Source organism: Odocoileus virginianus, chromosome 24 (genome assembly GCF_023699985.2).
Source record: "Odocoileus virginianus isolate 20LAN1187 ecotype Illinois chromosome 24, Ovbor_1.2, whole genome shotgun sequence".
NCBI classification, from domain to species: Eukaryota; Metazoa; Chordata; class Mammalia; order Artiodactyla; family Cervidae; genus Odocoileus; species Odocoileus virginianus.
Window position 1 is genome coordinate 24,944,596 of NC_069697.1, and position 16,147 is coordinate 24,960,742.

The 16,147-nt window shown below is 49.5% G+C and overlaps 1 protein-coding gene and 1 non-coding gene across 2 annotated transcripts; both read left to right on the forward strand.

Moving 5' to 3' along the window:
- The first annotated feature begins 2,741 nt into the window (after positions 1 to 2,741).
- On the forward strand, positions 2,742 to 2,848 carry LOC139031001 (U6 spliceosomal RNA). Its single transcript, XR_011483431.1, has one exon. It is a non-coding gene; the product is annotated as a U6 spliceosomal RNA (small nuclear RNA).
- Positions 2,849 to 5,483: 2,635 nt separating this feature from the next.
- KRT4 (keratin 4) lies at positions 5,484 to 14,193 on the forward strand. Its single transcript, XM_020895018.2, has 9 exons — positions 5,484 to 7,600; positions 9,231 to 9,445; positions 10,359 to 10,419; positions 10,752 to 10,847; positions 11,394 to 11,558; positions 11,816 to 11,941; positions 12,871 to 13,091; positions 13,341 to 13,375; positions 13,484 to 14,193. The coding sequence occupies exons 1-9, from the start codon at positions 6,902 to 6,904 to the stop codon at positions 13,720 to 13,722; spliced, it is 1,857 nt and encodes a 618-aa protein (XP_020750677.2). The 5' UTR covers positions 5,484 to 6,901; the 3' UTR covers positions 13,723 to 14,193.
- The last annotated feature ends 1,954 nt before the right edge of the window (positions 14,194 to 16,147 follow it).

A 16,147-nucleotide genomic window follows, 5' to 3' on the forward strand; every position in this document is an offset into this window, starting at 1 on the left:
AACGCCAACCCTTCTCAAACTTCTCCAAACCCCAAAGAGAAGGGAAAACTCCCAAACTCATTGCATGGAATTAGCATCAAAGCCAGATAAGCACAATACAAGGAAAGAAAACTACAGACCAATATCCCTGATGACTATAGATACAAAAAAATTCCCAACAGAATACTGGAAAACTGAATTCCGCAGCACATTAAAAGGACACTACACCATGATCAAGTGGGATTCATTCCTGTGATGCAAGGTTGGCTCAACATACACAAATCAGTAAGTGTGATACATTAACAGAATAAAAAATAAAAACATCATATGATCATCTCAATGCGCGTGCTTCGTGCTAAGCCTCTTCAGTCACGCCTGACTCTTTGCGACCCTATGGACTGTAGCCCGCCAGGCTCCTTCGTCCATGGGATTCTCCAGGCAAGAATACTGGAGTGCACTGCCATGCCCTCCTCCAGGGAATCTTTCTGACCCAGGGATCTTCATCATCTGAATACATGCAGAAAAAGCATTTGAAGGAATTCAACATCCACTCATGATAAGAATTATCAACAAACTAGGTATAGAAGGAACATACCTCAACATAATAAAAACCATTTATCACAAGCCCACAGCTAACATCACACTTCAAGGTAAAAGGTCACAAGCTTTTCCTCCAAAATCAGGAACAATGCAAGGGTGCTCACTCTCACAATTCCAATTCAGCTAACTGAAGTGGTAATCAGATATTAAAAAAAAATTGAAGCAGAGTTAATTTACAGTGCTGTGTCAATTTCAAGTGTACAGCAAAGTGATTCAGTTATACATATACACATATGTATATATCTTAACAGAGAAACAATTTTATTGAAATTATATTTCACTTCAATTCAGTTTAGTCGCTCAGTTGTGTCTGACTCTTTGCGACCCAATGGACTGTAGCACACCTGGCTTCCCTGTCTATCACCAGCTCTCGGAGCTTGTTCAAACTTATGCCCATCGAGTCAGTGATGCCATCAAGCCATCTTACTATCTGTCGTCCTCTTTTCCTCCTGCCTTAGATCTTTTCCAGCATCAGGGTCTTTTCCACTGAGTCAGTTCTTTGCATCAGGTGGCCAAAGTACTGGAGTTTCATCTTCAGCATCAGTCCTTCCAGTGAATATTCAGGACTGATTTCCTTTAGGATTGACAGTCTCTGCCATCAGGAAGCTTCCATAATAAGCCTCTTATCCTTATCCATCAGAGGGCAGACAGAATGAAAACCACAATCACAGAAAACTAAGCAAACTGATCACATGGACCACAGCCATGTCTAACTCAATGAAACTATGAGCCATGCTGTGTAGGCTCGGGAGGGTCATGGTGGAGACTTCTGACAAAATGTGGTCTACTGGAGAAGAGAATGGCAAACCACTTCAGTATTCTTGCCTTGAGAACCCCATGAACGATATGAAAAGGCAAAAAGATATGAAATTATATTTAGGACTTGAGAAATAGAAACAGTTTCATCATATAACAAAACTCAAAGATTATACTATGGGCCAGGAAGATCCACTAAGGACAATGTGTTATGTTACTTAGAAATACTTGTCTAAGTCTGGGAATGGCCCAGACACGGGTTCCCAGGCTGAATTTCTGGAGACTCAGGACCCCACGGGCTGCTCTCAAGTGGTCTGGGAGAGGCCAGCAGGCAAGAAGATTCATAGTTTTCTCCTATGCACCAGAGCATCTCCTCTTTTAGCTGTTTTACAAATGGGGCTGTGCATTTGTTTTTTTTTTTTTTTTGATGACAAGAATGGTTTTACTGCCAGAACATGTTGGGTTACCCCTGCTGACACATGCCCGGGGGGTGGGAGACCAGAAGGGCTCTCTGCCCCTGGGAAAGGAGAGACTTTGTGCACAGACCCTGCTTCCTGATTCTAAGGGCTCCCCACCCTCTCTCTGTCCTCACTGTCCCCGTTCCAAAATGCTGACTGGTCCTTTCTGTAGAATTTTTGATCCCCAAGTTGGCTCTGGCTCCCCATGGAGTGACTCAGGGGTGGCTGAAGCTGGGTGACTGAACAGGGTGAGGGCACCAACCCGGTCAGGGCCGGGGGTGGGGGTTGCTTTCCCACACCACACACCAGGTTTGGGGCTAAGAGTAAAAGACTTGGGATCCTGGTAATCCCAGGACTGAATGCCAGGGCTTGCCTCCCTCACCCACAAAGCCCCAGGCAAACACACCCTCCGCTCTGCTCCACACCCCTGTCAGCTGTTCATCCCTCTTTGACAAGGTGGGGAACCGCTGCCAGTTGAGGAAGTGTCACAAGGACAAGAGTGGAAGGGTGGAGGTGGGGCAGGGAACCGGATTTTAGCTGTTGCTGCCACGTAGAGTCACCTGGTCTCGTTTCCTGCCTCTGGCCCAGGGCTGCAGGAGGCATCCTTCCCTTTTTCATGGATGGAAACTCTTCTTTGCCTTTCTCCCTTGGGGGAAAGGACTCTCTTGTACACGGAGGGCATGCTGCCTTGAGTTTTTCAGGCTATAGTCTGAGAATTTTGTGAACTTCTGGGAATTCTGACTTTATAATGAGCCACAGAATAGGGCTCTAGTCTAGAACTTTTTTTCTGTTTGGTTTGGGTTTATTGTAGGATTTGTCATTTAGCTAATTTGGACTTAGTTGGAGGACACAGAATTGGCCCCCCCACGACAGGGTCCTATCTTATTGGGTAGTTGTAAGGACAGGACCACATGATCCAATCAACATTCCTTGGCAAAAGCAAGGACAGTGCTCACTTCGGCACCACATATACTAAAATTGGAACGATACAGAGAAAATTAGCCTGGCCCCTGTGCAAGGATGACACACAAATTCATGAAGTGTTCCATATTAAAAAAAAAAAAAAAGCAAGGACAGAACACTTAGCGTGCTGGCCGAGACCCTGTGGCTGCTCTGGTGGACCACAAGCTATGGGTCAAAGTTACCGTATAATTGTTTTTCCTGCAGTTTCTGATATAAACCATTGGGGTGTAGAGATCAAGTTCACAAGCTTTGAAGTTAGATGGACAGGAATGGCCACCTACCTCCATCACTTCCTAGCTGTGTGATCTTAGTCAGATTATATAACTTCTCTCAACCTTGGTTGTCTGTGGCTCTAAACAGCCTGGCGACCCCCTTTTGCCGGGTTGTTGTGATGAAGGGAATTCTTACAAGAAAAGCACTCAGTGTCCAGCGCATGATGGCAGTTCTCTGGGAGAGTAACTGCTACCTGGAAAGCCAGGCAACCTTTCCCTCATCTTTCTGTTTGAGGGATGATCTCTGCCTCAACTTAGGGTTTGCATGACAAGAAGTACCTCCATTGAGGATCCATGGTTTGGGTGTCTCACGGGCACAAAATAAGATTGATTATATATTATAGATTATTTCCCTTAAAGTCCCTTCCACTTCTGTTGGCTTTCTGTTTTAGACACACCTTAAGGACACAGAATTTTCTTGTATTGGGGTGTCAGAGCTATAGACTATAAGACACAATGGGCACATCACAAGAGACCATGGGGATACATCTCTGGGGAGGAAAACCCTGCTCCTAGCCTACAAAAGTCCTCATCAACCCCTAGAGGCAGCCAGGAAGATGGAACCATGAGTGGGAGATGAGGCAGGTGAGGGGTCTGAGCCCTGGGTACTGCCCCTTCCCGCCCTTGGGGCAGAAAAGCAGACAATCAGACCTCGGCTTCCCTAGAGGGTGGCTCCAGGTGTTCCCTGCTCCTTCAGTTACAGCCTCAGCCATGCCCACTAGGGTGGAAATTGGTAAACCCTGGGATACTTGCACCCTCAAAGCCCCATCAGAGAAGGCAATGGCAACCCACTCCAGTACTCTTGCCTGGAAAGTCCCATGGATGGAGGAGCCTGGTAGGCTGCAGTCCATGGTGTCACTAAGAGCTGGACACGACTGAGCAGCTTCACTTTCACGCATTGGAGAAGGAAATGGCAACCCACTCCAGTGTTTTTGCCTGCAGAATCCCAGGGACGGGGGAGCCTGGTGGGTTTCCGTCTATGGGGTCGCACAGAGTCGCACACGACTGAAGTGACTTAGCAGCAGCAGCAGAGCCCCCTTGACCTGAACTGTTGGTTCAAGGTTTGCTCAGGTGCCCAATTCTGGACTGACTGTGGCACAAATTAGACAAACTGATTTTATATCAGGCAGGATAGTATGGGTGAGAGGCCAGGGAGGGCAGAGCCTTTGGGAATAGACTGATGTCATTTGGGGTCGTAGCTCCACCACTGTGTGACCCTGGGGGCTACTTCTTCTCCCCAGGGTCTTCCAAGTCATCATTTGTAAGCACAGTTGTGATGCTGATTACAGTTTCTAGGAAGGGTACGTGATCATATGTATATAAAGCAGTCAACGCAGAGCCTGGCACAAAGCTGGCACTCCATAAATACTCATTGAGAGGGTGAAAGGATGTCCAACCTTGACCCTCACAGGAGATGGTCCTGGCTCTAGAGTGCTCACCTACTATAGATGGATGGACCATGGCTCGGTCTTTCTCCAGCGGACCTTTGATGGAGCCCCGGTGGAGGTGGGGTGTCTCCTATCCTCCCTGCCATAACCCTTCCATCCACTCATTTACTTTGAGGCCTTCTGGGCAGGTGCATAGAGAGCCCAGCAAAGGCAGAGGTAGATGGGGACAGAGGCTGAGGTGTGGATGAGAAAAGGGAGGACAGGGAGAGGCGATGAGGGTGGGGGTGGGGAGAGAGGAGCTGGCTGGAGGAGAGAGCTCCCAGCCAGTCTAGTCTTCCTGAAGCCTGGTTCCCATGACCTGGATCCATGCAGCACCTTCGCATCCCATGGGCCTCCTCAGTCTCTTTGCATAGAAGGGGCTGCTCATTTTTTTTTTTTTTTAATTATTTTTGGCTGCACCGGGTCTGCGTTCCTGTGAGGGCTTTCTCTAGTTGCAGCAAGTGGGGGCTACTCTTTGTTGCAGTGTGAGGGTTTCTCATTGCGGTGGCTTCTCTTGTTGTGGAGCCTAGGCTCTAGAGCACAGGCTCAGTAGTTGTGGCGCATAGGCTGAGTTGCTCTGTGGCACGTGGGATTGTCTTGGACCAGGGATCGAACCCTTGTCCTCTGCACTGGCAGGCAGATTCTTAGCCTCTGGACCTCCAGAGAAGTCTAGGGCTGCTCGTTTTTGCAGTGGTCAGCTTTCATTTGGTCAGGGTCAGCTTGGGCCTGTGGGAATCATGCATACCCTCTTCACTGCCATTCCCCAGTTTCGGGATAGCAGTCTCATTAGAAATTGAGAGGAGAGATGAAGATTCATCTGATTTCTCCTCAAAAGTGGCAACACTGAAGCCTGGGCAGGAGGTAAGAATGAATTTTCTCCTGACCTACTGTGTACTAGACGCTGTGGGTACATCATTTCATGATCTATGAGATCATCTATGATCAATGGGTTCTGAGAGGTTAGGTGACCTGCCCAAGATTGCACAGCCAGTTAGTAGCACCAGGTGGGATTTGAACACAGATCATTGCACTCAGTGGGAAAGACTTTAAGTTCGAGCTTAAAACTAGGGTATTGTATCTGAAAACATTGCTCTGAGAAGGGGCTCAGAGGTTTCATTATTCTGCCAAAGGGATTCCCCATCACTCCATTGTTCCAGCTCCTGCCCCGAATGCTGAGACTGTTACGGGAAAACAGAACATGGCCTGTCTGGGTGAGCCAAGCAAACAACTGGGCAGCAAATGGAGTGGCGTGGCACACACAGTCAGGACCCAGCCTGGAGAATGCTGACCTAGAATCTGGTAAATGCAGGCTGGAGTCCCAAGAAGGAATGTAAGTCCTGAGAGCCCAAGGCAGAGTCGCCTGTATTTTTGCCTCCAGATCCATGCATGGCAGATAGTAGGATTTCAATAACGTGTATGGAGTCAAAGCTGAGTCTTTTAAAATACTATTTATTTTTGGCTGCCCTGGGTCTTTGTTGGGGTGCACAGGCTTCTCATTGCAGTGGCTTCTCTTGTTGCAGAGCATGGGCTCTAGGGCATGTTCACTTCAGTAGTTTCAGTGCGTGGACTCGAGAGCGCGGGCTCAGTAATTGTGATGCCCAGGCTTGTAGTCCGGTGGCATGAGGAATCTCCCTGGACCAGGGATCAAACCCATGTCCCATGCATTGGCAGGTGGATTCTTAACCACTGTACCACCAAGGAAGTCCCAAGCTGAGTCCTGATCTACAGTCCTGGAAGTCTAGAAGGCTGGACTATGGATTTCCCCTTTTGTATATATGTGTGTATGTGTGTGTGTGTGTATGTATGTGTGTGTGTGTTAGTTGCTTAGTTGTGTCTGACTCTGTGTGACCCCATGGACTGTAGCCCACCAGGCTTCTCTGTCCATGGGATTCTCCAGGCGAGAATACTGGAGTGTATTTCCATGTCCTCCTCCAGGGGATCTTCCTGACCCAGGGGTTGATCCTGGGTCTCCTGCATTGCAGGCAAACTCTTTACCATCTGAGACACCGGGGACTCCCTTTTTGGGGCCAAGTGCACACAGAGGTATAGTAATGTTAGTGACAAATATACGGGCAGTCTCTGACAGGTCACAAAGCCCTCACTCCTTGTAATCTCAGGATCTTGACAGAAGGTGCAGGCAAATATTTGTATTATTTCCAATTTATGGGTGAAGCAACTGAGCACCAGAGAATGACTAGCTGCAGGTTTGCAAAGTGTGCATTTGAAGTCAATCTCTCTGGTTCCAAATTCTGTGGAGTGAGCGACAGAGCGACGGTTGTCTTGTCTGGAGCAGGGAGGCCCCTGGAGGCTGGTGAGATTAGAGTGCAGTGTCGGGTGGAGGGGTGGTTGTGACCCAGGAGGCCCTGGGACACTGGTTCAGCTTCTCGGGGAAGAGAGTGTGCCCTCCGAATGACTTTTGTAGGTGTGTTTGTGACAAGTTCAGCAGATGCAAGAAGGATGGACCAGTGCCAAAGGCCAAGCCCAGAGATGTTTCAGATTTTTCCCTTTATGCCCCTGCAACCAAGCCCTGCTCTCCAGCACATATAAGCGACCCAGGCTGGTGCTGCTGCAGTCAGTGACCTGGCCCCTCTCGCTTCTCCCTGACAACTCTGAGCTTGCTCCCCTCTCTCCAGTCATGATCGCCAGACAGCAGGGCATCCGAGGCGGGTCCCGTGGCTTTAGCTGTGGCTCGGCCATCGTAGGTGGGGTCAAGAAGGCTGCTTTCAGCTCGGCCTCCATGTCTGGGGGTGCAGGCCGCTGCTCCTCTGGGGGCTTCGGCAGCAGAAGCCTCTACAACCTCGGAGGGAACAAGAGCATCTCCATCAGCATGGCCGGGGGCCGGCAGGGTGCTGGCTTTGGGGCTGCAGGTGGCTTTGGGGCTGCTGGAGGTTTTGGGGCTGCTGGAGGTTTTGGCTCTGGTTTTGGTGCCGGCGGCTTTGGCGGTGGATTCGGGGGCTCCTTCGGTGGACGAGGTGGTGCTGGCTTCCCGGTCTGCCCTGCTGGAGGGATTCAGGAAGTCACCATCAACCAGAGCCTGCTGACCCCACTCCATGTGGAGATCGACCCTGAGATCCAGAAGGTCCGGACTGAGGAGCGTGAGCAGATCAAGCTCCTCAACAACAAGTTTGCTTCCTTCATTGACAAGGTGAGCAGCCGCTTGGTCAGATAAGGTGGTAGAAGCCAGGGTTTCGGAGTCCCAGCATCTCATACCTAAGCCTGCTGCAGACTTGGGAAACCTGTGAATTTCTCTGGGCCTCTGTTTCCTACCCGGTTAAGGAGAACCATTACTCTTTCTCTTTTGTCCTGTGGCTGGTGGGAAAATAGGCTGCTCAAAGCAGTTCAATGTTTGAATTTCCCTAAGGTTGCTATGTGCTTCTGGGCAAATCATTCAACTTTTCTGGGCCCAGTCACCCCAGCTATAAAGTGGGCTCATCGTTTCTCTGCATTTTCTCTAGATTTGGGTTTCAGAAATAACATGGTCAATAATTTAATAGTTCAGTCTAGTTAATATGATTGCTTAACTACTAGTACTTCTGAATTTGGAGCAGAAGAAAACCAGGCTGCTTTCTCAAATGAGAAAGGGACTGATTCCAGGGGCAGATTCCAGGTCCCATGAGGACCTCAGAAGGTCATTTCGTTCATCCTCCTGACTCTCGGCAAAATTGTTCATTTTGGGGTCTTTTTGAAGAGGAGGTGGGCTGAATCTCTCCCTTTTCTTTCTTTTTTTTTTGGTAGTCTACTTTCCTTCTCCATGCTAGGTCTAGAGGTTCAAGACTTTTACGCTGTATGCTATGTTTATGTGTGATGGATGATAGCAAACAGATTAGTTCCAGAGAGTCATTAATCCAAAGATGAATGACTGAATGGATGGGTGTAGCACATTTGGCCCAGGTTGCCCTGGTTCTCTGTGCAATGAGGTCTTAGTTCTCTTAGATGAATGGGGCAAGAATGAATGATCTTGGAATAGATTGAATGGCAATATTTGTTCTTGCTAGTTTGAAGAAATCCCTAGTAGCTTAAAAGGGCTTCATAGTGACTCTATGACCTACAGGTGTAAAAGTAAGACTGATAGTTGGGTGCTTACTTGTCTTCTCTCCCATCATCAGTTTAAGTTCAAATTATGATCAGCCACCCTTATCTGCTTTCTTTTCTATTCTGAGGCACATAAGGTGGAAATGTCATGCTACACCTTGGTTTATCTGGCTAGATCTCTTCCTAGAGGGAAGGTTCAGGGAAGTTCCCTTGCAGGACTGAGTCTATGAGACTCAGAATATGTCTAGGGCTTGATCTTAAACATTTTATATTCCATTGTTCACAGGTTCACAGGGACACATGAGGTCCATTTATAAGAAAGCTTGTTTAAAAACATCTTCAGTGCGTTTATCATTCCTTTGCCTTGGGTGAGGTCACATTGAATGCAATAGCCCCTAGGCTGTGGTTGTATTTCCTGAATTTGTTTTATTATTTCATAGAAGTTCAGTGTTCTTTTCAGCAACTCTTCCTGGACCCCTGTGGTCCAGTTGTTCTTGCTGCACAGTCAGGCCCCGATGCGTGGGCTCTGCTCTGTTCTTCCCAACACACGTGACCTACTTGCTTCTGTGGAGGGGTCTGCCAAATTGACTCCAGCAGATGGTGCCTGAAGCTGTAAGGCGGTGGCCCTACTCTGATGGCTCTTGGGCTGCCTGGATGGCTTGGATTGACTGGGTTGGTGTGCCCAGCTCTTCTGCCAGAGTTTCAGGCTCTCATTTGTCGGTTGGTGCCTTTGTTAAATACAGGTGCGGTTCTTAGAGCAGCAGAACAAGGTGCTAGAGACCAAATGGAAACTCCTCCAGCAGCAGACGACTACCACATCTGTCAAAAACCTCGAGCCCTTCTTTGAGGCCTACCTCAATGCCCTGAGGAAGCAGGTGGATACCTTAGCCAACGACAAGGGACGCCTGCAGTCTGAGCTGAAGATCATGCAGGACAGTGTGGAGGACTACAAGACCAAGTATGTAGGGAGCGAATGCCATCCAACAAATCTGAGTGTGCCCCGCCTCCGGGGTTCCTCGTCAGTCATTTAGAATCCCAGGCTCAGAAGAGACCCCGAAGAGTCAGGGATGACCTCCAGTCTGTTCTCCTGCATCTGCCTGGTCACTTTTTAAAATAGGATGATGTCTAGTTACTCTAAGTTGCCCCAAAAAGAAAATTCAGGGAGCTGGGCTTGGCATATACCAAACAGGTGAAAAGTAACACAGCAGGGTGAGAAAAACACAGGCTGTAAAGAGAGATGGACCTGCTTGGCATACTGATTCCTCCACTTACTAAGCTGTGTGATCTTGGTTGACTTGCTTAACCTCTCTGAATCTTAGTTTTCTTCATCTTTATTATTATTATTTACTGGCAGCACTGTGCAGACTGTGGGATCTTAGTTCCCTGATCTGGGATCAAACCCATGCCCCCTGCAGAGGGAGTGCAGAATCTTAACCAGTATGCCCATTATGGGATGAAACTGAGAAAAATACCAGCTCCCTCTCTCAATTCACTCTCATACCAAAGAAGAACAACTGGAGCATTGGCAACTCTCCTAAGAATTTAGTCCACCTAATGGCCAAAGAACAGCTCTTCTATTCAAATAAAATCAACCAGATCATGCTTGTTCTCCTCCTTACATCTTTTCTCTTGCAAACAGTCTTTTTAAAATTTGGTTTCACTCCTCTGAATAAACTAGGATCTAGACTGGTATCTCAAACAATTCATTACTCAGCAAATGTAAATGAAATTAATATCTGCATGAACATGGAAAAATGTAGCCAATTAGATGGAGTTTTTCAAATAGATGTTGGGAAACCAGCAGGAAAGAGTGAGAAACACTAGCTCCCTGTGGACCTATTGTCTTTTCTTTCTCATCTTTCCACTCCCAGATATGAAGATGAAATCAACAAACGCACAGCTGCTGAAAATGACTTTGTGGTCCTCAAGAAGGTGAGGGTTGAAGGAGGGTAGGGATGTACTCCCAGTTCCCTCAGGAGTGGTCTTTGGCTTGAATCATGGGTTTGGTTCATCCTGACCTTCTCCCCCCAACCCCACCCTTCCTTGGTACTATCCAGATCTCACTGAACTAGGAATTAAGGCTGTGAAAAAAGCCCATGTGGATAATTAACTTCCATGTCTGCAGGTGGCTTTAGGGGCAGAACAGGCCAAATAAGGTGAGGCCCTCACACCTCACCTGGTGCGACCTTTGTGTATCACACGATGCCCCTGCCCCTCGTTGGAAGGCTTGTACATTGTCTCTCATCCTCCCTTCTCCTCTGCAGGATGTGGATGCTGCCTACATGAACAAGGTGGAGCTGGAGGCCAAGGTGGATGCCCTCAACGATGAGATCAACTTCCTGAGGGTCCTCTATGCTGCGGTGAGGATTCCATCTCCAACCCTCTCCATTCAGGGAAAGCCCCACCTGTGAGGCTGCTGGTTGGAATTGACAGTCCTTTGAAAGGACTCCCACTTCCTTACTTCAGGGCCATGGGTTCTCAGCAAGGTCATGGATAGAAAGGATTGAAGTGAGAGATTCAACTGAAACCGAGAGGTTCTCTAAACCAGAGGTTGTCTTAAAGTTTGCGTGGGATAGAAGTGATTGTCATTTAGCATTTCTCCAGTGAGATAGATCATTATCTTCCCTTCCATGCCAACATACTTGTGCCCCCTGACCTGGAGTGACTTGTGGTCCCCAGGGAGCAGGGAAGACTAGAGGCATTGCTCTTCTGTCCTGAGATGTCACCAACCACTTGATTTCTGCATAGAAATTTACCCCTCCTCCTCTTCTGTACACTTTGGGAATGCCAAGTCGGCTCCCATCTGAGCCCGTGGCAGGGCCATTTCCATGATGATGGTGGGCCTCTAGTGTCAGAGATTAGGGAAGACCCTTCAGTAGGCCTCATAGGAGACATTTTCCCTGCAGGAGCTGTCCCAGATGCAGACCCAGGTCAGCGACACATCTGTGGTCCTCTCCATGGACAACAACCGCAACCTGGATCTGGACAGCATCATCGCTGAGGTCCGGGCCCAGTATGAGGAGATTGCCCAGAGGAGCAAGGCCGAGGCCGAGGCCCTGTACCAGACCAAGGTGAGTGCTGGAGTTCTCTCTGGAGTTGAGGGTGGCTTCTGGGGCTCTGCTTTTGATGTTTGTGAGCAAGCCATCATCAGCTCGAGCCCAAGAGAAGTCAGAGGTAAACTGATTCTTCTGGGTGTCACTGATCCTGGTCCGCCTGGAGATTACATGACCTTTTGTATTACCCCTGCCACCTGTGGCTATTCTTGCTGAGTTCATTGGAGGATAGACCCCATCCAAACAGCCCTGACCCTTGTTTCCCTGGGTCTCAGGTCCAGCAGCTTCAGAACTCAGTGGACCAACATGGAGACAGCCTGAAGAACACCAAGAATGAGATTTCAGAGCTTAACAGGTTGATCCAGAGGCTGCGGGCTGAGATCGAGAACGTCAAGAAGCAGGTAGGTGTCACCTCTACCCAAGAGTCTCACTACACGGCCAGGGGCCTAAGACATGTCTCCAGAGTAAACAAACAGACAAGGCATCAGGCTGGAAGATCTTGAGCTGGTCTGCAGGGGATTTGTAGCTCTTTGCATAAGGAAATGGCAACCAACTCCAGTATTCTTTTTTTTTTTTATTTTTTTTTTTTTAATTTTTTTTTTTTTTTTTTTTTTTATGTACACATATGACTGTTTCCCCCTTCATATGGTCATCTGAGAACACATTACATTTTTAGTGATGTCTTGTGGTATGTTGGCATTTTCTTTTTTTTACTTTACCTTTTAATTTTATATTGAAGTATAATTTTTTTTTTTTTTTTTTTATTAGTTGGAGGCTAATTACTTTACATCATTACAGTAGTTTTTGTTATACATTGATATGAATTAGCCATGGATTTACATGTATTCCCCATCCCAGTCCCCCCTCCCACCTCCCTCTCCACCCGATCCCTCTGGGTCTTCCCAGTGCACCAGGCCCGAGCACTTGTCTTCCAGTATTCTTGCCTGGGAAATGCTATGGACAGAAAAGCTGGTGGGCTATAGTCCACGGGGTGGCAAAGTAGCACACGACTTAGTTACTGAAAACGAACAAGTCATACCCAAATCTTTTCAGCAGTAACCTAGTTAACATGATATGACACCTCAGTAAATAAGATTTCTTGGCTCTTTTTCATTGTTTTTTTTTCATTTTTGTTGAATCAGTCTGGTGGGGGCATTGGTGGACTCTAGAAGGGGTGAATAAAATCATGAGTCAGGGAAGGTGGGGAGAAGGACAGACAGTACCCTAACATCCTAAGCCAAGTAAAGTGGCTACAGGAGAGGGGACAGATTTCGAGGTCTTGACAACAGGCCCCTAATGATTGATGCCTGTCCTGTGCCGTCATCTTCAGTGCCAGACTCTGCAGGGATCTGTGGCCGATGCAGAGCAGCGTGGGGAGGTGGCCCTAAAAGATGCCTACAGCAAGCGCACAGAGCTAGAGGCCGCCCTGCAGAAGGCCAAGGAGGAGCTGGCCCGTGTGCTGCGAGAGTACCAGGAGCTCCTGAGCGTCAAGCTGGCCCTGGACATCGAGATCGCCACCTACCGCAAGCTGCTGGAGGGCGAGGAGTGCCGGTGAGTGGGGAAGGCAGGGTGGAAACGGGAAATGGAGAGGGTCCAGAGCCATGGCCAGCCCAGGGCGCCTCTGCTGTACCACTTGCTTCAGTGCTGGTGTGTTGCGAACTGGGATGCTGTTACACGACAGGTTCACGTTCAGGCCTCAATTCGACTGCTTAACAAGGGGGAGAGTGCTTGCCACCGGCTTGTTGAACGAAGCGTGGCTCCAGGCTTGCTGAGGTTCACTGCTCTTTCTCTCCCCCACAGAATGTCTGGAGAATGCCAGAGTGCTGTGAGCATCTGTAAGTATTGTCTGCTCCCTGCTGTGGCCATTTGTTTGCCCAGGTTTGGGGTGAGATTCCCGGTACCAGTGCTGTTGGAGTAACCTTGTCCTTGCCTTTTTCCCGCAGCTGTGGTTGGTGGCGCTGCCAGTGCAGGAGGGCTCAGTGGAGGGTTAGGAGGCAGCTCTGGATTTGGCCTGGGCTCTGGCTCCTGCGCAGGAGGCCTTGGTGGAGGGTTAGGAGGCAGCTCTGGATTTGGCCTGGGCTCTGGCTCCGGAGGTGGCTTTGGATTCGGCGGTGGCATCGGTGGCAGTTCCAGCGGCAAGATCATCTCTACCACCACCCTGACCAAGAAATCCTTCCGATAAAGGAGATGGGGGCCCTGCAGCCCTCTGCGGCCAGCCTGCCCAGCCCTGGTGTCTCTGCTTCCTTCACCCCACCTCCACTCTCCTTTCCTGGGGCTCGTCTTACCAGTGTCACCTCAGTGCCAGGACGTGGACTCTGCTCTCTTAGAGTTTGGTAGCTTCTTCCTGATTTGGGCTTGTGATCCAGCTGGAATGGGAGAGGTGTCGACTGACTCTTTACCTCCCATGGACAGAGGAGAATCCAACCAGGTGCTTATCTCCAGGATTATCAGGGTCATGTGTCCCCTCCCAGCCCAACGCTGCCTCCTACCAGATCCTGCATCTCCCTCTACATCAGGACCAAACTCCTTCTCCATCACTGGCAGCAACCGACCCTGCAAGGTCGGGACAAGAACCCCTGAATACCCTGTCCACTCTTCTCCTTCCCTTTAGCCATCTTCGGGTGAATCTTCAATAAAACGCCTTTGTCATTCATCTTTGAGCAGTTGTGTTGTTCCTTGGGAGAAGTCCCCAGAATTCTGGTGAAAGGGAAAGAGGCCAGGGCCCAAGGGATCTTTCTGTCCCTATTAAGGTCATCTCCTAATATCTCAGATCTCTTCTCTTAAATTGCCCAGATTATTGGGAGAAAAGTGCGGTGTGTGGAGCCTGAAGGCCACCTACAGAATAGGAGCACAGACTCAAAACAGCCAATAGTTGTACAGAGACCGCTCATTGCAGGCAAGCAGGGCAGTGTCATCTCAGTGCTGAGACCCAGGCATCTGGCAGGAAGGGGTGCAAGTGTTGAGGCGTGGGGCATAGGGCAGGTATGGGGTCAGATAGTCAGGGGTCTCCACTGAGTACAGAACAAGAGGTTATGGCGCTTATGGAGAGTTTATGGCATCTAGCAAGGCCTCCCTGTCTTCATGGAACTCCAGGCACTGGCTCTCCCTCCAGGTCAGCAAGGCTTTCTGGAACTTGTTGGCACAATCCACAAGGTCACAGTTGTTGGATGGAGCAGGGAAAGCATGTTGCTCTAATAGAGGCTCTCATGCCGAGCCCACTTGCCCCTGTCCTCAGGTGACTCTGGCAGGGTGATCTGAATGGCTGCCCCTGTGTGCTGGGAGAGTGGGGGCAGTAGACGATGCCTGACTGGGGCCAGCCCTGGAGGTTCCGGTTGGACAATCGGAGGTGGGGGTCTGGGTATATTGCCTCTGTGGACCCTCTGTTTCTGGACCGATTCCATGATACCTGGAGCATTACCATCTTCCCTTCTTCAGCAGAAGTTCCCTTGTGTGGTCTGACCTGTATCCCTCTTGCTGTGTTTGCAGATTGCATTCCCCCACCCCCACCACCCACTGTCAATTAGGGCCTCCCACCCTCTATTGCCAGGGAGTGTCTGCAGACCCCAATCGTTCCACATGGTGCCTCCCACGGGCCCTTACTGTGTGCAGACGGAGGGCACATGGTTTGCCCAGGCCGGTCTCTACTCACAGGCAGGCTTAGGATAGCAGGGCAGAGCAGTGAAGGGGCTTGTGCTCCCTGGCGGGTGCCTCCTGCCAGAAGCAGCCGCTCCCTGGGCTGGCTGGCTGCTCCCTCTCAAGTTAATCTCCGCATTGTCCCGGGGCTCACCCCGTGGGCAGAGCAGGAAGTCTTGGACTTCTTCCCATCACTGCACCCCTCCCCTGGGAGGATGCTGAATAGGCCTTTCCCCCCGAGGTTCTGGGGTGGAAGGAGGAGTCAAGGATTGGAAGTAGGAGAAGGGCTTCTCAAGTTCACCCACCAGGAAGCTTCAGGTCACAATGAGCCAACCAGAGCTGAAACACACAATGAGCTGAAACCCAGAAGCGTGGCGGATTAATGTCTTTCCTGTGCTCTGAGCGGGCAGGAGCACAGGAGTGTCACCGTGCGGCCTCTCAGGGCCTCCTCAGTTGAATTTAACGACTTGCAAAGTTAGATCATAGAGGAGATATGTACGTGTGTATCTTAGCATAAGCATGTTTGTATTTGTAGGCAAGCAGCTACACAGGTATGTTTTTAAAATTTATTTAAGAAGACTGATGTTTAACATAAAAGAGCTGCTCAGGGAGGTGGCTGAGGGAGCTGTGACCCCCTTTGTGGCCCCTCAGGATTAGGTGCTAGGACGAAGGGAAGGGTGGGCCGAGAGAAAAAGGTGCCACTTTAGCACCTGCTCCATTTTTGCTGTGTTGAAGATCGGGACTCAACAGTAGACTCTCCGATGCTGGTGAGGTGGTGGAAGGGGACAGGTAGGTGAACTGACAGAGGGCAGGACTCTAATCTTTTCTAAGAGGCAGCCCTTTCTTCTAGGAAGTCTCCTGCCATTCCGCCCTCTTGGCTCACCCTGCTGCTCGGCCTCCCTCAGGCCTCCTGGGGCCTCCTTCCGATCACACTCCCTTCCTTGCACACAGTTTCAAGGCCTGGAGCCTTTCTC

Coding starts and splice junctions, on each gene's coding strand:
- KRT4 (XM_020895018.2), top strand. CDS start 6,902: ATGCAAGAAGGATGGACCAGTGCCAAAGGCCAAGCCCAGAGATGTTTC. Junction 9,446..10,358: donor GTGGAGGACTACAAGACCAA/GTATGTAGGGAG, acceptor TTCCACTCCCAG/ATATGAAGATGAAATCAACA. Junction 10,848..11,393: donor TGAGGGTCCTCTATGCTGCG/GTGAGGATTCCA, acceptor TTTTCCCTGCAG/GAGCTGTCCCAGATGCAGAC.